The 20,362-nt window shown below is 44.5% G+C and overlaps 1 protein-coding gene and 1 long non-coding RNA gene across 2 annotated transcripts in view; one reads left to right on the forward strand and one right to left on the reverse strand.

Annotated features, from left to right (window-relative positions):
- Positions 1–15,334, reverse strand: part of LOC138823154 (uncharacterized) — a 44,066-nt gene extending 28,732 nt beyond the window's left edge. Inside the window, exons 1-2 of the long non-coding RNA XR_011370753.1 lie at positions 15,056–15,334; positions 13,764–13,821 (exon numbers count right to left, since the gene is read on the reverse strand). This is a non-coding gene — a long non-coding RNA (uncharacterized lncRNA). The remainder of the gene's footprint in view (positions 1–13,763; positions 13,822–15,055) is intronic.
- On the forward strand, positions 14,383–19,060 carry Rnf228 (ring finger protein 228). The gene is made up of 2 exons (XM_070016115.1): positions 14,383–14,468; positions 14,978–19,060. The coding sequence occupies exon 2, from the start codon at positions 15,085–15,087 to the stop codon at positions 16,111–16,113; it is 1,029 nt and encodes a 342-aa protein (XP_069872216.1). The 5' UTR covers positions 14,383–14,468; positions 14,978–15,084; the 3' UTR covers positions 16,114–19,060.
- The last annotated feature ends 1,302 nt before the right edge of the window (positions 19,061–20,362 follow it).

The following is a 20,362-nucleotide window of genomic DNA, read 5'->3' on the forward strand; positions in this document are numbered from 1 at the left end:
GGTTATAAATAGATGCTTATGTGCATAAAACAAGAGAATTCTCACAATGAGTGAGAAATAAAGGAGAGTTAACATGTTTATATTCCAAATTCCTTTTCCTTTCCCAGTTTTGTGCTTTTAGTGATGATTAGCTTGGCTAGTCAGTCTTTTAGACCCTCACAAAGTATCAGAGATTAGAGACTCAGCCCTCCCACAGTCCACGGGAACCTAAAACATCGCCTCTGGCTGTCACTTTCTTGTCAGGTTGAGATCGTCTCTGGTGTTAGCCTAGGAAGCTGGTTACCTTCAATATTTCATGGCATTTGGCAGCTTTTAGAGTCTTGATATTCATTGCCAAGATAGAAGCAGCTGAAGAAATAATGGTAAGAAATGCATAACAACTGCACTTCACGTAGCCTCTTCTTGGCACCCGAAGGGCTGCTTTTCTTTTTTTTACTAAAAGTCTTATACATTACTTCCATCTCCTTTCTTCCACAGTTCAAAGATCCACAGAATTTGTGCTTTTGTGATTTTTATTAACATACATTATACAAGAGGAGGGTTCACTGGGACATTTCTGTGCATGCAGCCGATGAACCCCGATGAACCATCTCTCCTGCCCTGCCTCAAAACAATGTCAATAGGTTTCACTGTTCTGTTTTCACGTATACATAGACCTATACAGACAGATTCACCTTCACTCCCTCTGTTGATGGGTACCCCCTCCTTTTGGTACGCACTCTTCAACAGAGCCTTTGCTTCACTCTCATTATATGTTTTTTTTCTCCCATTTTTATTAATCATACAAAGAGGTTTCACCATGGTAACTGCTGTGCACATAACTTAGTCAGATTAACCTTTAACCTCCTCTGATGTTTGCTCTCTCTGTTCCCTCCCCCAATTCACTATTATTACTCGGCTTTCGGTGAGTTTTCTTAGGCATTTTCATACATAGACACACTATTCATCCTCCATTATCCTTTCTCTCCCCTTTCCTCTCTCATTCCCCTAAGCCCCCACAGTTATGTTCCTGTTACATGTATAAATATTATGTGATTATATAACATATGCCATACATACAACATGTATATATGCCATGTGTGTGTGTGTGTGTATATGTATATATGTATATATATATATATATATATATTCACTTTAACACACCTTTTCTACCTAACGTATAATGATCTATCATTTAATAAAAAGGCAGGTTTAGGAAAGGGAAAAAAGTTTCTGGCAGCAAGGCAGGTTGGATTCAAGAAAGACTGTCTTGTCTTGGTGGTGGTATTGGAATTTTAACTCAGTGCCTTGTACTTGCTAAACAAATTGTCTACCACTTAAACCATGGTCTAAGCCTTTTCTGTTTCCTTTTATTTTTTTCATATAGATCTTGAATTTTTGTCTGGGGCAGGCCGGGACCATGCTCCTCCTATTTATGATTCCCTCCTGCCTGGCTCGACAGGCACACACCACCATGCCCAGGATTTATAAGTTGAGATGGAGTCTTATGAGCTTTGTAAACAGGCTGTGTCAAAATTCAGTTCTCCTGATCATACCTTTCACTAGGATTACGGGAATAATCATTGCATCTGCTGAAAGATCTTTCAGAGAAAACAACATCACATATCCATGTCCAGCTGCCTTGACCACTCAAAGGGTACTACATGATACAAAGGCAAGAGGCAGCCTTAGAAACGAACCTGGAAATTGTTAGCACATAAAGCATGAACTGTTGAATAGATTGGAGATATTTCAGTGGGACAATCTTAGTTCATAGATTTCTTCCAGAGAGGAGCTAGCCAAGCTCTGCGGATCTGCAGCTCTCTAATACTTCAGAAAGATCTGGGTGGCAAAAAGCTTCAAGATGATGGGGAGAAGGGTGTATTTAAGTCTACTGCAGAGCAATCAGTGAGTATTCCATTCTGTGCACAGAGGAAGCACCGATAAGAACCAAATTTTTCTCTTCTTGCCCTGGACATCCTCATTCCAGGATTTAGAGCAACGATGTCCTATGTCTGGAGTGATTGGGGCAGAGCTCTGGCTCAGAGACCCAGCAGAGTCTGCAGAGACAGGAGAGAAAGAGGCAAGATCCCGGACCTAGCCCTGGGCAGTAAGCTCTGCAAACCTTGATCTTCCTTCCTATTTCAGTGTGGACAGAGGGGATCCCTCCTCCCCTGTAGCTTCCCTGATTTCTTACAGAAGCAGAAAAAGAAGAAAAGAACAAAGTAACAAAAATACAAATCTGGATTGAAAGCCATTCTCTCCAGATCCTTTAAACTAAAATGCTTAGTGATGTCCACAAAAGTAAGCATTGCTAGTATTAAGGTGGGCATCTGTGGCTCACACCTGTAATCTTAGTTACTCAGGAGGCTGAGATCTGAGGATCGTGGTTTGAAGGCAGCTCTAATTAAGCATATGGGGTTGTAGTTCAAGTGGTAGAGTGCCACTTTGATTTAAAACAACAACAACAACCTGGGATAGCACCCTGAGTTCTAGTTACAGGGCCAGTACAAAACAAAACAAAACAACAAAAGAATGATTCCAATTCTGATTCTGCTTTAAGACTGATGAGTCATATAAACATTTCCAAAGATCACAGTTGACAGAATAACACTTGGACTCCTATCACCTAGCTCCAACCAGTTCATGCTATCTGAACTCGATGTTTTCCCCATTAAAAAACTATTGTTATAGGGGCTGGGAAGATGGCTCAGTGGTAGAGCGCTTGCCTTGCATGCCTGAGGCCCTGGGTTCGATTCCTCAGCACCATATAAGCAAAAAGAAAAAAAAAAAAAAAAAAAAGAGAATCTTGCCGGGCGCTGGTGGCTCACGCCTGTAATCCTAGCTACTCAGGAGGCTGAGATCTGAGGATCGTGGTTCAAAGCCAGCCCGGGCAGGAAAAGACCATGAGACTCCTATCTCCAATAAACCACCAGAAAACCGGAAGTGGCGCTGTAGCTCAAGTGGTAGAGCGCTCGCCTTGAGCTGAAGAGCTGAGGGACAGCGCCCAGGCCCAGAGTTCAAGCCCCACGACCGACAAAAAAAAAAAAAAAAAAAAAAAAAAAAAAAAAAAACTATTGTTATTATAAAGGTGATGTAGAGGGGGGTTACCAGGACACAAGTCAGGTAAAAAGCACATTTCTTTTGGGACAGTGTCGCCCTTCCCTTGCTCTCTGTTTTCCCCTCGCATCCCAACCACAATTGTATAGTTTAACATAGTGTCTAGTGAGTACCACTGCTGCATTTGCTCACCCTTTGTCCCTCCATTTCTTTGCCTTACCTTATACTCCCAAAGACAGATAAACTAATAAGACAAAGGCAAAGAAAACTAAAACAGCAACAAAGATTAAAAACCTCTTGTTTCCATTTCCTTAAGTTCATTTTGATAACTATTATTTTATATGATCAGAGGCACACAGGCATTGTGCCTTTGTGATCCTCCCCTAAGAATATTCTCTTTTGGCCTCACTATGTGTGAATTTATCATGTCTTGGTATATTTTAGGTCAAGTTTCTGCACAGGGGAGAAAACGGACCTTGTTTGCCTCTCTGAGTTCACCTCACTTAACATGATTTGTTCTAGGTCTATCCATTTCCCTGCAAATGATACAGTATTCTTTTCTAATGGCTGTGTAAAATTCCATTGTGTCTAGGTACCACACTTTTGGATCTGTAGGGCATCTGGGCTATTTCCACAAATGGGCTATTGTAAATAGTGCAGCAATGAACATGGATATGCAAGTGTCATTACAGTATCTTGGCTCATGATGTTCTGGGTAGATGCCCAGGAATAGTATAGATGAATTGTAGGGAAGATCTATGCTTAATTTTTTTGAGGAACCTCCAGACTGCTGACATCTCCACTTTTTAAATGCATTTATCTCTTTGTACTGGAGTTATTTGGAAGAAAATTCAAGTTATCACACCCATTTTCCTATAATAGCTCTGCATGCATTTACAGACAATAAAGACTTTTCCCCCATAACCACATTACTATTATCAAAACTAATGAGCCAGGAATAGTGATGCATTCCTGTAATCCCAGTTACTTAGGAGCAGAGGTAGGAAAATTTTGGTCTGATCTGAGGCTGAGCCAGGCAAAATTATTGCAAGACCCAATTTGCTAAAGAACTGGTTGTGGGTCAAGTATTAGAGAACTTGCTTAGCAAGTGCAAAGCCCTGACTTCAATACCCAATAGAAGGAAGAAAGGAAGGAAGGAAGGAAGGAAGGAAGGAAGGAAGGAAGGAAGGAAGGAAGGAAGGAAGGAAGGAAGGAAGGAAAGAAGGAAGGAAGGAAGGAAGGAAGGAAGGAAAGGAGGGAGGGAGGGAGGAAGACAGGCAGGCAGTCACTTGATGCCCTTGTTAACCACCGCCTGAAACAAAAATCATCCACAGACTCAATCAATCTGCTGGGTGGCATTAGCACTGGGTGCTAAAAGCCTTGTAGCGTTGCATAACTAATGATAAATACACAAGAGGCATCTCTAATAATTATGCTGATCAATAATTTAAAACTTTTCAAAGCAACTTCTAATAATCCCCAGGGAACACAGCAAACTTTTTTCCTTGCCTAAACTATAGCCTAAGCAAAGAAACACAAAGTATCTAGTGGAACGACACATTGGATGTATTTATTAAATAGATGATAAAAATCAACTGAATTTTCCTCTCTTGATTTGCTAGCTCATTGAAACAAAATTAAGGCACACACACACACACACACACACACACACACACACACCACTATACCAAAAAAAACCCTGTACATTGGAATTCTTAAACAGAAGGAAAAAATACTTCTTCATAAGCATGAATGTTAAAATAAAAGCATTTTCATGAGGCTAACCTAATAACTCAATAAAAACTCAAGCTGCCAAAGGCTAAGTAGTATGAAGTAACTGTGTCTGCCCAATCACATGTAGCAGATTATATGTTTGGAGGACAATGACTTCCACAAAATCTACTCCCAGTGCATCTTCTGAACTTAATACAAAGACGGAAGCAGTGATGTGACCCATATTTGTATTGTCACAGCACCGAGAGCAGCAAAACAGCTTACCTGAAAAACCTATTGATAGAAAAATGCTTGAGAAAATTCTGGCGGGGATGATTATATAAAATGTTAATTATCTGGGACTGGGAAGGTGGCTCAGTGGTAGAGTGCTTGCCTTGCATGCATGAGGCCATGGGTTTGATTCTTCAGCAACACATAAGCAGAAAAAGCTGGAAGTGGCACTGTGGCTCAAGTGGTAGAGCGCTGGCCTTGAGTTGAAGAGCTGAGGGACAGCGCCCAGGCCCAGAGTTCAGACCCCACAACCAACAACAACAACAAAAAGTTAATTATCCATTAAGAAGTTCATGCATCAAGAAAACAAACAGCAAAAAATTCTGGTGAGGATGCGGACAAAAGAGATCTCCATTACACTGTTGATGGGAATGTAAGCTTATTCAACCACTCTGGAAAGCAGTGTGGAGGTTCTTCAAAAACTAAATATAGAACTACACTATTACCCAGCAATTCCACTCCTGGGCATTTATACAATAGAACACAAACAAGGCTACAGTAAAGCCATCAGCACAACCATGTTCATGGCAGTACTATTCACCATGGCCAAGATATGGGATCAGCCCAGATGCTCCTCAATAGACGAATGGATCAAAAAAAATGTGACACACACACACACACACACACACACACACACACACACACACGAATTTTACTTATCCATTAGAAAGAATGATATTGTACCATTCATAAGGACATGGAAAGGCTTGGAAAAAATTATGTTAAGTGAAGTAAGGTCAGGCCCAAGGAGACAAGGGATCTATGTTTTCTCTCATGCGTGATAGATAGAATGTAGCTGTAAATCTATAAATAAACACATTGGGTGGTACGCAAGTGGTCTCAAATGAGTTAACTGAAGTACAATAGACTCTACAGACAGCTTAAATTGTGTAATCTTGTAGAAAGACTAGGTCAAAGCTCAACAAAATCAGGAAATGGATACATGGAGGGGAGGAGCAAGGGGAGAAAGGAAGATGAATAAGGGAGTGGGATGCAGTCAAGAATTCATCATTGCCGGGCACCAGTGGCTCACGCCTATAATCATAGTTACTTGGAGGCTGAGATTTGAGGATCATGATTCAAAGTCAACCTGGGTAGGAAGGTCCGTGAGATTCTTATCTCCAATTAATCACCAGAGAACAAGAAGTGGCAGCACTATATGGCTCAAAGTAGTAGAGTGCTGGCCTTGAACAAAAAAATTTCAGGGACAGCACCCAGGCCTTGAGTAAAAAAAAAAAGCCCCATAACCACCAACACCAACAAGGAGGAAGACAAGAAGGAGGAGGGGGAGAAGGAGGAGGAGGAAGAGGATAAGGACAAGGAGGAGAAGGAGAAGGACAAGGACAAGGAGGAGAAGGAGGAGGAAGAGGAGAAGGAGGAGGAGAGAAGGAGAAGGAGGAAGAGGAATCATTGTTTAAGCCATAAAATTAAGAAAAGCAAGGGAAGGGGGGTCAAATGGGGATGAGAATATTGAAGGGGTGACACTGATCAAGATGCATTATATTCATAAACTACTCTGTTAAATGGCACCTCCTTTTTATAACTACTTAAAGATAACCTTTAAATAAAAATAAAAAGACAGTTTAGGTCAAGAAAGAAGGGAAGGCTGCGCTCCTAATTTGTACTTATAAATCTTTTAGTTTTGATTCATCAATGGTGTACATTTCTATTGACTTAAACAAAATAATTGCCACAAAATGAGCACAAACTGTAAAAAAAAAAAAAAAAAAAAAAAGATTCATGTATTCATGCATTGAGTATGCTGGGTGCTTTACTAGACACTGGAGAATTGACAGGGAAGCAAAGACAGGAACTCGTGCATGGGTTCTAGTGCATATGTGAAGGCAGAAATAGCCAACAAGTTAAACACAGGACATGTAAATGTAGGGTGAGTTTAACAGACATGCAACAGGCCCCTGTACCCAGAAAGGCCTTGTCCTGGATTTAATACTCTGCTGACAACCTTCTTGAAATTCTTAATTTTTTTTATTGATTTATTGATTTTTGTCAGTTGTGGGGCCTGAACTCTGGGCCTGGGCGCTGTCCCTCAGATCTTCGCTCAAGGCAAGCGCTGTACCACTTGAGCCACAGCCCCACTTCCGGCTTTTTCTGCCACCTTCCCAGCCCTCTTAATTTTTTAAAACCAAAGCTCCACATCTTAATTTGCAGCAGACCCAGGCAGCAGTGTTGTGTCATTATGACATAAAACCCAGCAGGTGCGTAAGAGGGACAGGAAGTGGGCGGTGCAGGGTGAGTAGTTTGAGACAGAATGGTCAGCGAGCGTCTCAAATGGTGGACATCTGATCAAAGATGTGAAGGAGCCTAGTTATAAATACGATTCATACACAAGAAGGACTTTCACTGTTGTTAAGTCATTGATTGCTATTGAGTTGTTCTTCCTAAATGTACACTGGAGATTCAAATTTTTAAAAAGTTGGAAATACCCTGAAGTATAATAGACTTTGGGGAAGAGCTTTCTCGTCCACTCCCTGCCTCCATGGGTCTCATTTGGCTACATTTCCAAAGCATGTACAGAAAAACTCAACAGCTTATCACCTGACCCACCTATCCAGGTTACCCAAGTCTGAAATCGAGCCCCCTCCCACTTCAGCCAGCAGCTTCGGAGTCCTGCGGTAACCAAATCATATTCCGCACCTTTCTGTTCAAGACCCTCCAGTGACTAATGCAAAACTTAAAATTATAAACCCCTCTCAAGGGTGGAGAACCTTCTTCCTACCAAGGGCCATTGGATATTTGTAACATCACTCACAGACCACATAAATGATGGATACAGGCAGATGGCTGTGGGAAACGGACAAGAAGCCTTTGTGAAGTATGTGTATGTTGTCATGGACCTGCCCCCGTGCCTTCAGGGTCTCATTTTTATCACCTCTCCTAGTTCATTCTATTTCTGCCTTTGGCCTCTTTGCTGTTTCTAGAACACAGTGAGAATACTCCTATCTCAGGACCTTTGCATATACTGTTCTCCTCAGCATTACATGATTCTGTCCTTTATTTCCATAAGGTCTTTGCTCATGTTATTATTCCCCCTGACTTGCTACATTTTTCTCCATAATATTTTCTACTTGTAGCTAGAGCTTATGTTCACCCATGTTTCCTGTCTCACACACACTAGACTATAACCCATGGGGGTAAGCATTGTATTGTTTTGTTCACTATCTGGTTAGAATCCTCATCCCTCAACATGTGGTCAGACATATAGAAAGTACCGTGATTAGTAATCTGGTGAATACATCTAATTAGAATGAAGCAAGATGTGTAGCTGTTAGTAAACTATATAAGTATATATTTATGAGAACAAATGCAATGATGGTAATAGCTATGCTGAAGTATAGCACTTAATTTAATTTTTTCTTTTCTGAGGGCTGGGGCTATAGCTCAGAGGCAGAACCCTTGAGAGCTCTTGCCTACTATGAGTGAGGCCCTGGATGGATGCGTAGCCCCCCCACACACACACATATGCACATGTATATACATGAACACACACATGCATATGCACATACAATCTCTTTTCTGAATTTTCTTTCAAGTTATTGCATGGTTTCAATAATCTTTCAAATTACTGTATTTATTATAAATAAATAGTATGCAACTTTAATGAAATAAATGCTAAATAAAATGTTGGAAAGTTTGAAAATCCTGGTAAGTGGGTTTTACTTGAAGGATTGACAAGAAGGTAAGTGGATGGGGATGCTTTAGTCTAAAACTTTTATGGAATTTTAGTGTCCTTGTGATTTCAAAGCCACATAAATTGTCCACGTATTAGAAGCAAATCTCTTCAAATACCCCTAGCTAGTCTAGATAATGGTCTAGATACATGTCATCAAAAGGCCTGTGTGTTAAAGGGTTAAGCTCATGGTGCTATCAGGAGGTGAAGTTACCTCTAGGATTTGAGACAAGAGGAAGGATGTTAGGTCTTTGGGGGCAGATATCCTTGAAGGAAACTATTGGGACTCTGGCCCCTCCCTCTCCTTCTCTTTTTGCTTCCTGGCTGCCATGAGATGAAGAGTTACTACAATGTATAGACTCAAAAGCATCTGGGCCAACTGACCGTGGGCTGAAACCTCCAAAACAAACAAGCCCAAATAAACCTTTCCCCTTTGTGCATTCATCACCTCATATATTTTGTTACAGGGCTGATTAACATAATCTCATAAACATATATAATGAAAAATTAACCTTATTTCAGAATGGTTTTAGGTTTGTAGAAAATTTAGTAAAAATTCCTAATGCTCTCAGGCATACCTGGTTTCCTGTGTTAATCACACCTTTCCATTACTATGCTACATGTATCATAATGAGCCTCTGTTAACCACACCTTTCCATTACTAAGTTACATGTGTCATAATGAGCCTCTGTTAATCACACCTTTCCATTTCTATGCTACATGTATGTATCATAATGAGCCTCTGTTAATCACACTTTCCATTACTATGTTACATGTGTCATAATGAGCCTCTGTTAATCACACCTTTCCATTTCTATGCTACATGTATCATAATGAGCCTCTGTTAATCACACTTTCCATTACTATGTTACATGTGTCATAATGAGCCTCTGTTAACCACACCTTTCCATTACTAAGTTACATGTGTCATAATGAGCCTCTGTTAATCACACCTTTCCATTTCTATGCTACATGTATGTATCATAATGAGCCTCTGTTAATCACACCTTTCCATTACTATGCTACATGTATCATAATGAACCTCTGTTAATCACACCTTTCCATTACTATGTTACATGTATCATAATGAGCCTCTGTTAATCACACCTTTCCATTACTATGTTACATGTATCATAATGAACCTCTATTAATCACACCTTTCCATTACTATGTTACATGTATCATAATGAACCTGTTAATCACACCTTTCCATTGCTATGTTACATGTATCATAATGAACCTGTTAATCACACCTTTCCATTACTATGTTACATGTATCATAATGAACCTGTTAGTCACACCTTTCCATTACTGTTACATGTATCATAATGAACCTCTGTTAATCACACCTTTCCATTACTATGCTACATGTATCATAATGAACCTCTGTTAGTCACACCTTTCCATTACTATGCTACATGTATCATAATGAACCTGTTAATCACACCTTTCCATTACTATGTTACATGTATCATAATGAACCTGTTAGTCACACCTTTCCATTACTGTTACATGTATCATAATGAACCTCTGTTAATCACACCTTTCCATTACTATGCTACATGTATCATAATGAACCTCTGTTAGTCACACCTTTCCATTACTATGCTACATGTATCATAATGAACCTCTATTAATCACACCTTTCCATTACTATGTTACATGTATCATAATGAGCCAAGGTGGATACTCATACTTTTATTCAAATTCCCTAACATCCTATGTGTTCTAGGATGGCTTTCAGGGTTTTATTTTTTTTATTTTTATTTTTATTTTTGGGTCCAGTCGTGGGGCCTGAACTCTGGGCCTGGATGCTGTCCCTCAGCTCTTCAGCTCAAGGCTAGCACTCTACCACTTGAGCCACAGCGCCACTTATGGCTTTTTTTCTTTTTGCTTATGTGGTGCTGGGGAATCGAACCCAGGGCCTCATGCATACAAGGCAAGCGCTCTACCACTGAGCCACCTTCCCAGCCCGGCTTTCAGGGTTTTATAGCATGGTTGGTCATCCTTTCTCCTCTGGCTCCTCTTGGCTTCTCTACTAAATTCTTGGTTCCTGAAAGCCAGGTGTCCTCAACAATCAAAGATGTCTTCTGAAATAGGACCTCAATACACATTGAATTGAATCGACTCACTTTCTATTTTAAAATGTCAACTGTTTGATGGAATGATTTGATACCTGCTTCTGAGTGGCACTGTCTGCCTCTACATAACTTTCTCTAGTACTACCAAATCTCCCTTGATCCCGATGTTATGTAAGGCTTTATTTATTACCACTGGCAGATCCTTGATGCATGGATTCATTTAGAGGAGTAGGCCTGGTCTTCTAGATGGAGACACTCATTACCTGTGTCTCTACCTCTGAAATGGACGAGTTGGGTGAGAACAACTCTGCTACTATTGGCTGCTCAAATCCTGGGCTGGTTATAAGAGCTTTCTCTTCAGGGCATTTGAGTGAGGATTCTGAGATTGGCTATAGGAACTTCTGCTATAAATACTAATGTTAAAAGGGACTGGGACTATTCTTCATGTCTTAAATATGTAACATTTTCAATCGCTGCAAGGGACTTATATGGAAACTACTCTGACACCATTTTACAGCTTGGGAAACAGCTCCGAAAAGCTGAGCGATACAGCTAATGTACACACAGGGAGAGAAGTAGACTAGGGATGGTCAGCACCCATGTTCTATGACTGCTTGTTCCTTTGTGAGACAGCAGCTCCCAAAACTAAAGCATTCTTAAATGGCTGGTGGAGAGAGGATAGACAAAAAGTTGCCCAATACCATGGCTTGGCTTTCTTCTAAGTACCTCCGATCCTCAAAATCAAACAACCCACCAAATAGTAGGATTCTTGCAAAGCCAACTCAAACACTGCTTTAATACTGAGCTCCTTGTTTCAGGCTTACGATCAAGCATATCTTTCTTAATTCTCACACTAACGGTCGTGTTTCAGGATTTCTTCTCCAGGAGATATGATGGGCATTCATTCCATCACATGGTCCACTGGGGGCAGATACCTGAGAACTGTGTTACACAAGCTCAACAGTCTTCAGAAACGTCACCGCCCCTCACTGCACCAATGAACGTTCCTACATGACTCTTCTAAGAGTTCTAAAAATGAAGCAGTGGCTCTAGGGGAAAAAAACCATTGGAGCTGGCACCTCTAGAAAATTATCTAAGCACAGTGAGCAAAATCTAGCATTTTGGAAATGGTTTGCGCACCTTGGTCATTTTTTTTTCCTGGTACCGAGGTTTGAACTCAGAGCCTCAAGCTTGCTTGGCAGGTGCTTTGCCACTTGAGCTATGCCTCTAGTCCTTTTAACTGGTTCATTTGAAGATGAAGTCCCGAGGACTTTGCTGCCTAGATTGGCTCTGAATCACAATTCTCCAGCTCTCTGTCTCCTGTGTAGCTGGGATTACATGTATGAGCTACTGGTACCAGGCCAACTGCTGACAAAAACTATACTTTGCCTTTCAAAGGACAGTACGGTGAGATCTAAGCTACTTTCAAGCTGTAGAAGACATGCTTATTGCTGAGAAATAACGATTTTGAGAGTACTATTTGCATATACTAAACAGGAGTTGGAAGATGTTTGTGGTTTGCGGTTCTCAACCAGGTTTTTTGTTTCTAACACTGCTACTGATATCAAATGGGCCCAGGACACAAAACAGGCTGTAACGGCAGTACCCACAGGCAAAATGACAGGGCTGGCAACGGATCGTGGGCGTGAGAAGAGATGAATCTGCAAAAGTCTCAATGGTTTGCTGAAATGCGTGCTATGTCCAGACACACAGGCCTTCATAGCTCCTGGCTGAGTGGCCTTTTGACACAGTTTGCACACATCCTAGGAAGTGGGTAGAAGAGAAGAGCAACACAAATGCACACCAGCCCTTCTGCATCTGTGCCTCTCCTGTGACGGTCTGACATGTCTCCTAAATTAATATTAAATCAAGGCTTCTGGCAGAAGACACCAGTTTAAAAGTGTACATAAAACACATTTCCAGCTGGGTGCTGAAAGCCCCCACTTAGCTACTCAGGAAGCTGAGACCTAGAGTATCCTGGTTACAAGCCAGTCTTGGCAGAAAAAGAGTCCATAAGATTCTATCTCCAATTAGCCAACAAACAGCTAGGCTAGAGGTATGGCTCGTGTGGTAGGGCATCAGTACAACAATTCAAGCCCTAAGTTCATGCCTGGGTACTGACAAGGCAAATAAACAATACCCACACACACACATACACATACATTTCCAGACTCTTCATAATCATTCAACTCAATGAAGCAAAGAGGACAGAAAACCTCTTATTTCAGGTAGCTTTGGATCACTCTGAAATATCCCATGGCCTTCTGATGTCCCATCAACTCCTCTGTGATCATTGCCTCATCATATGAAATACAACATTGAGAGTATTGTCCCCAAATCATGATTATAAAATTGGAATCCAGAAAACAGAAAGTGGGTTTTTCACCAATTCTCTTAAGGTCCCTTAAGCTTAAAATACCTATCACATCCATTATCCACACAGAGTAAAAACAAATAGAACAAAATTATCCCTTTATTTTCAAACACCCCAGAAACTATTCACATATAATAGTTATAAGAGTAACACCTCCTCTCCGTCTCTTGTCCAAACACTAGCAGTTTAAACTTTTCCTTCTGTTCTTTCACTTTGCTTCCTCTCTAGACATTGTGTGTGTATATGGGGGGTGGGGGTGGGGTTCAGAAGATGTAATCTTAAGGCCTAGTGCTCTTGCTTAGCTTTTTGGCTCATGGCTGGCACTTTACCACTTGAGCCACACCTCCACTCTTGCTTTTTGCTGGATAATTGAAAAGCCCCACAGACTTCTCTACCTGGGCTGGCTTTGAACCCAGATCTTCCAGATGTCAGCCTCTTGAGTACTTTAGATTACAGGCATGAGCTACCAGTCTCCATCCATCCTTTTTGCTAATATTGCTGAGGTATCTCTTGCCTTTGAGGAAAATCTGAGCAGAAAGTAAGAATATTACTATGGCCAGGAAATACAGAAACTTACAAAGTTATCCCCTTCCTTCTTGAGTGAGTATTCTTCTTTTCACTGGGTAAGGCTCCTCCTGGAGAAATAAGAAACCCATTTTCTGGTTAGGCATATCTCAGTATCACCCCTCAGGTGGTACCCCAAGTCCACTACTCCTTACCCTGCCCTACTTTTGGCTTATCTTCTCGTCTGGGTTTCTGTAAGCTCACAGAGGTTTCCGCTCTCTACCTTTGCTTGATAAAAGTTGAGGTGGCTGCGTGCAGGGGAGGGAGTGAGGGATGTCAGCGGTGAAACCAGACACTTGAAAGTCTGTGAATCTGACAACTTTCCTCTCTGCTTCTAAACGCCTGGGCACCAACGAAAATAGTTCCATCTGTTTTGGTCAGTGCCAGGAAAATGGCAAGGGCCTGCTCCAAGTCTGTCTTCATACCTCCCCGCAATATTGCAGAAAGGGAAAAAAGGTACTGTTCCACTCCAAAATCTCCTCCAAATGGCAAAAAAAAAGGGGGTGGGAATGCCAGCACTCCGCTTCCACCCTGACGAGCGCGCTGCAGGGCCGCCTGGCCTCTGCTAATAAAAGCTCAAAGCCTAAATGGCTCGGTGGTTATTGGCTTTCGCCCTTGGACAGAGAAATGAGATCACGATTTTCACCAAGGGAAGGAACCGCCACTGCCAGGCTGCTGCCGCTTCCCCTCCAGGCGCGCATCCCGCATTACATCACCGGTGAGCTGGGGTAGGGGGGAGCAGGGGGAGACTTCTCCAGAGACCCGGCCCCAGACAGGGAGGACAAACAAGGGGTGGGGCGGGAGAGTGTCGAGGAACAAGGAAAACGCAGGTCCCCGTTTCCCACCATCTTGGGGCGGGGGTGGGGGGGTGGGGAAGGAGAGATGAGAGATGCGGGTTGTACAGCGGAAACGCAGCAGCCTTGAGCAGCTGCGACCCCAAATGCGCCCCTGAACCCCCTCACCTCCCAAGTCCAGCGAACCCTGGAATCCGAAGCTCCGGGGGAGGGGGTGGATACGGGAGGGGTGGGGCTGTCTGGAGAGGGCCCTAGCGGGACGTCAGGACACCGGAGAGACTGGGGGCGGAGGGGGGACCGTGAGGGAGCGAGGCGCCCGCGCGGGAGGGTGTAGGGGAGTGGGGTAGACGGGGGGGGGGGGCCGGGGAGGCGGTGGCCACAGCTCCCCTGCCCGGCCCAGCTAACGGAACTTCCCCCGCCCCGGCGACGGCAGACGATCGGCGTGGGGGGAGGTAGAAGCGCCTCCTCCCCGCCCCAGCGGCGGCCCCGCAGGGGGAGGACGGCGCCTCACCTGGCCCCTGATGTGGGGCGGATCATGCCATGGCAGCGCCGGCGGTCGACAGCGGTGGCGGCGGCGGCGCCCAGAGCCCGAGTAGCAGTCCCGGGAGTCGGGCGGCAGCCGGGAGCTCCGCAGCTGCGGGAGGACGGGACGGCGGCGGGGACGCGGGAACCCGGGACGCGATCGCCACGGGCCCCTCCCTCCCTCCGCTGGAGGACTACGAGTGCAAAATCTGCTACAACTACTTCGACGCGGACAGGCGCGCCCCCAAGCTGCTGGCGTGCCTGCACACCTTCTGCCAGGAGTGCCTGACCCAGCTGCAGCTCCGCGCCGCCGCCGGCGCCGCCCCGGAGCGCGCGCCTCGCCCGCCACCCTGGCACGGCCCGCCGGGCGCCATCGCGTGCCCCGTGTGCCGCCACCGCACGCCCCTGCCCGACAGCCGCGTGCACGGCCTGCCCAACAACACCAAGCTCGCCGAGGCCTATCCGCTGCGCGCCGCGCAAGACCCGCTCCCCCAGGACCGCCTCCCGCCGCTGCCCGAGCGCCGCGCCGCGCCCGCCGCGGCCCACCCGCCGCCCGCCGCGGCCCCGCCGCCGCCGCCGCCGCCGCCCGCCGAGGACGCGGCCCCGGGGTCTCGCGCGCGCTCCGGCCTGCGCGCCCCGGGGGCCTACGAGAGCTGCCAGAACTGCAAGCGCGCGGCGCTCACGGCCGGCTGCGTGTGCGTGGTCTTCTCCTTCCTCTCCATGGTGGTGCTGCTCTTCACCGGCCTCATCTTCGTCAACCACTACGGGGGCGGGGGCGGCGGCGCCGGGGGACCCCCGGGAGGCGGGGCGCCGCCCCCTGGCGCGGCCCCTGCCACCGGTTCACCTTCCCCCTCGCCGGTGGGGCCCATCTGCCTGTCGGTGGCCAGCATCCTGGCGCTCTTCTCGGTCGTGGTCACCTGGATCATTTGCTGGCTCAAGTACCGGCCCGACGGGGCGGCCGCGGGCTCGGCGGGGAGCGGCGCAGGTTCCTCGAGGGGGCGGGCCGCGGCGGCGCCCGGCGGCAGCGCGCGGAGGAACGACACGTAGCGGGGCCTCCCGGCCTGCGCCCCCACGGCGTGCGCGGCCCAGGAGGATCGGACGGGTGGCTCCGCGCGCTCCAGCTTCTCACCCCGTTCCCCGCAACCCCGGGATGAGCCTCCCCGTCGTCCGATCGCCTATGGGCCTCGTTTTTTCCGCCCCGCAGGCTCTTAGGGCTCCGGCGCTAGCCAGGGGTGGAAACGGTGGAGGCCGGGAAGGGCGAGGAAGTGCCCAGACTGGGCAAGGTCGACCATCACTTTACACCCCGTCCGTTCCAAAGGCTTGAAGATTAGCGCCGAGGGGAGCAGAGTGGGACCCCAGCCAACTCTCCAGAAAACTAGCTTTTCTGTCGTTGGCATTTGCGAATTTCTTGCGGGGTGCGGGCTGGTGCGCGCACGCGCGCACGCGCTTGCACGGATCAAGGTGCACGGACCAGAATTGCCTGGAGGAAGAATGAATGAGACTTGAAAACGGGAAACGTTTTTCATGCTTCCCGGTTGTAGGAGGATCCGGAAGGCTGAACACGCCCCGCGGGCACGGAGCGGACTGGACTGAGTGCCCGCCTCGGTGCGCGGAGAGGCAGGTGCGCAGCGCGCGTGCGCGTGCGGGGCCGAGCCGCGCAGGCTCCGCGGGGCGGGGGGGGGGGGGGGCGGCGTGGCGCGTACCGGCAGCCGTGAGCCGCCCACCGCCTGGCGGCTGCAGCAGCGCCCAGAGGTCCCGTCTCTTGGAAGCTGGCGGTGGTTTGATTCACGGTGTTACTGCCAGGAAGTCATTTCATCCTCTGTGACTGGACTGCGATTGCTTAAAGAGCCCGATCTCCCTTTTCACAAAACTGACTGACGGTTGCCCCCGCCTGGAAGACACTGAAAGCGATTCACGCAGAACAGAAAGTAAAGGTTTCTCCCTTGACTTTCGGTTTCTCTTAATTTCATTTTTAAAAATCGTGTATTTTTTTTGCCTATGTAAGCCTGGAAACGTTGAAGAAGATATCCTCACAAGCTGTGTTCAGCGACTTGACTTTATTCTTATACCTCGGATCCAAATGCATTTCAAAATTAGGAGCAGAAAATGAAAGTGGGTTGGTAATGAGTTGATCGAAGACTTTCTACTGTGAAAAATGAATGACTCAACTGTATGAAGACTATAACAACGTCCAAAGATGAGACTAAGTGATAAGCCTTTCTGCCTTGGACTACAAAGATACATAGTAGACATTTGCCATAAAATATTATTTTGAATATAGCTGTTTGCCATCACCAGGATCATGTCTACATCTAGTCACCTGAGGGGAAAAAGAATACATATCTATCTGATTTTGTAACTAAAGGATGAATTACGAGTGCATGTTAGACGTGAATTTGGTGCCTTTTTTTTTTTTAAGAAAAAACGAAAAGGTTCCAAATGTATTTTATATGAAAACATTCCTTAACCCTTCTTTTGGGATTTGGGGTGGGGAAAGAGAGTTTTCATGCTGGAAAAAAAAAAAATCACAGAAGAGACTGAGGCTCTGCTACTGTTCCTCGTGTGTTTATGTATTTATGCAAGCCATGCATGAAATCCTGACAACATTCTATTATCTGAACTTGAATGGAACATTTGTCCTATCATATGAGTGCAGTAATTTATTGGCCATCAAGCCATGGTGTGACTACAGTTTAGGAGGTACAATATAGTGCAGTATATGTCTACGTTGTCTTAATAATAAAAACAAGAAGTATTTATAGAAAAAATGTTCATGACATTTATTTCCTTGTGAAATGGCTGAAAGTTATTTGTACCACGTTTCTCTTTCTTTTTCAAGAAGAAGGATGCTTTAATGGCATTTTATTCATTTTATTGTTATTAAGTTGTTGTACAGAGGAGTTACCATTTCAAAAGTTAGGTAAGAGGTCATTTCTTTATGGACAATGCCACCCCTTCCTTGTCTTTCTCTTTCTCCATTACACATCCCTTTCCCAAGGTCACTGCAGCTGAGAGATGTTGGAATGTGTACTGCTAAGAGGAGAGGCCCATGGAATTATTGCTGTGGTTTGGTATGAGCCCTTCTTGAAGTGAGTTCTTGGGGTATTATAATATTCTGGAAGCAGCTTACCCATCTACAACTACAGCAGCCACTCCCACAAAATTATTTTCTCACGTTTCTGTTCCCTGAGTTCACCTGACTAGTACAAGGAATCACACTTCTGAGATCAGTTTTCATTTACTTCTACCTAACATCCTGAATTAGTTCTAGATGTATTTTTGTTTTGGTCGGTCGTGGGGCTTGAACTCTGAGCTTGGGCACTGTCCCTGCTTGAGCCACAGCACCACTTCCGGTTTTCTAGTAGTGTATTGGAGATAAGAGTCTCCTGGACTTTTCCTGCCTGGGCTGACTTTGAACCTCGATCCTCAGATCTCAGCCTCCTGAGTAGCTAGGATTACAGGTATGAGCCACCGGCGCCCAGCTTAGTTGTATTTTTTAAACTTTTTGTTCACCTTTGCTTCCCTTCAGTAGAGATGCTGTTTGCAACCACTTCAGTTGCAAAAAATGCATCCACACATGAATGCATGTGGACGTGGTGGACATGGCTGTATGTATAATACATATTATAAAGGCATAGTGGTAACAGAACTTGGCTTTGTGGATGTAACCATGTGTGCATGTGTACACAAACATGTGTTTGTTATTTCTTTCTCTTAAACTGGCAACCTAGAAGTCTGTCTAAAGTTACTTGGAGACCAACTTGCTTCATAAAGTTTATTTATGTTCCCCAGAAGTACACCAATGATGTAACCTAAATTATTCTTCATAAATGAGAAATTCATCTTTGAATTGCCTTGGTCACAATGAAAGCCACATTTTGCTTCTTTTATGGATTGCACATGTAAATTTGAGTTTGAATACTTTAAAATTATAGATTTTCTTCATGGCTTAATACATAACCATGAAGATTTCTTTTCTTGGCTGACCTTACCTTCCCACGAATTTCTGACTTTGTTACCAGAAATTGAATGGCAAGAGGAGTGATAAAAAAAAAAAAAAAAAAAAAAAAAACATTTGTCTGGTTTCTAATGGGCTTTTATTTCTAAGTATTCAGGTGTGTGTGTGTGTGTGTGTGTGTGTGTGTGTGTGCCCTTATTCACCTGTTTTTACAGATTTGATTGCCAGGAATAACAACACCATAGATATAATAGGAAGTTGGAAAATGATTATTGATATATTTTGATATGTATTGATATATTGATATAGACTGAGTTATCCAGAGAGCACCTAGAAACAATAGTGTACAATTCTCCTCTTAGTTCTTTAGTTCCTTGGAAGAGTTTGACTTAATCTTAAACACAATGGGTGAGAATTATCAATAAAGTCACTGCTCATCTACTCAGAAACCAGGGAACTTCCTGGCTCCAATTCTCCTCACATTCAGGTTTGTTTCCATGGAACATGAGCATCAGATTCATCATACAAACGATGAGTGAAACACCAACCCTGGGAATGCTTAATGATTTGGTGAGCAGTGTCCACTTCAAGAAAGCTCCCTGGGTTTGGAGTAGAAAACCAGTGTCAGCAACTATGTGTGAGTCTGAATAATAGCTCTCCCCTTACTTGGAAAGACTATGGACATCATATCTCTGTGAACCCTAGGCTCAACTATAAAATGGGGAGAAAAAATATCACCCTCTTTTATCTCACAGAGTCAGGTGTGAGGATTTGTATATTTATACACACTTTTCTATACCACTAAATGCTTTGGAATCTAAAGCTATATGTGCACCTGTGCTTTTGCTTTCATTCTGAGGTCCAAGGATCTAATATCTCCCCACAGAGAGCTAGATTCCCAGGGGATAGTGATCTCACTGCTACTTCCTTCCCAACTCTTAGAACTGTCTGTAGTGGTCTTAATTATCTGCTGAATTGTTGATTTCTTGCAATCGGAATTTAAAGACTACAGGAACATTGCCTGCCTGGCCTCTCTTCTAAGCTACAAAGCTGTACTGAGTTCTTAGCATGTAGTAAGTGGTTAATAAATATTGTGTTGAGCTACCTGAAGGAACACACTGGAAGGAATGGTGGGCAAGTTGGCTCCCCAAACTCACTCTGCCAGTCTGCGGAGACCCTGAGGGTCTTGGGTAAATAGTTACATTCACTATTACACAAGGATTTTTGAAAGGTTAAAAAAATATATATGCTCCTGAAAAATCACTTTGGGTTTTGAGAAAAATCTGTGCTATAATAGAAGAATGCTTGCTGCATTTTATTCAGTATAAAGACCAAAGA

Source organism: Dipodomys merriami, unplaced genomic scaffold (assembly GCF_024711535.1).
Source record: "Dipodomys merriami isolate MVZ:Mamm:240054 unplaced genomic scaffold, mDipMer1.0.p SCAF_1, whole genome shotgun sequence".
Classification (NCBI taxonomy): Eukaryota; Metazoa; Chordata; class Mammalia; order Rodentia; family Heteromyidae; genus Dipodomys; species Dipodomys merriami.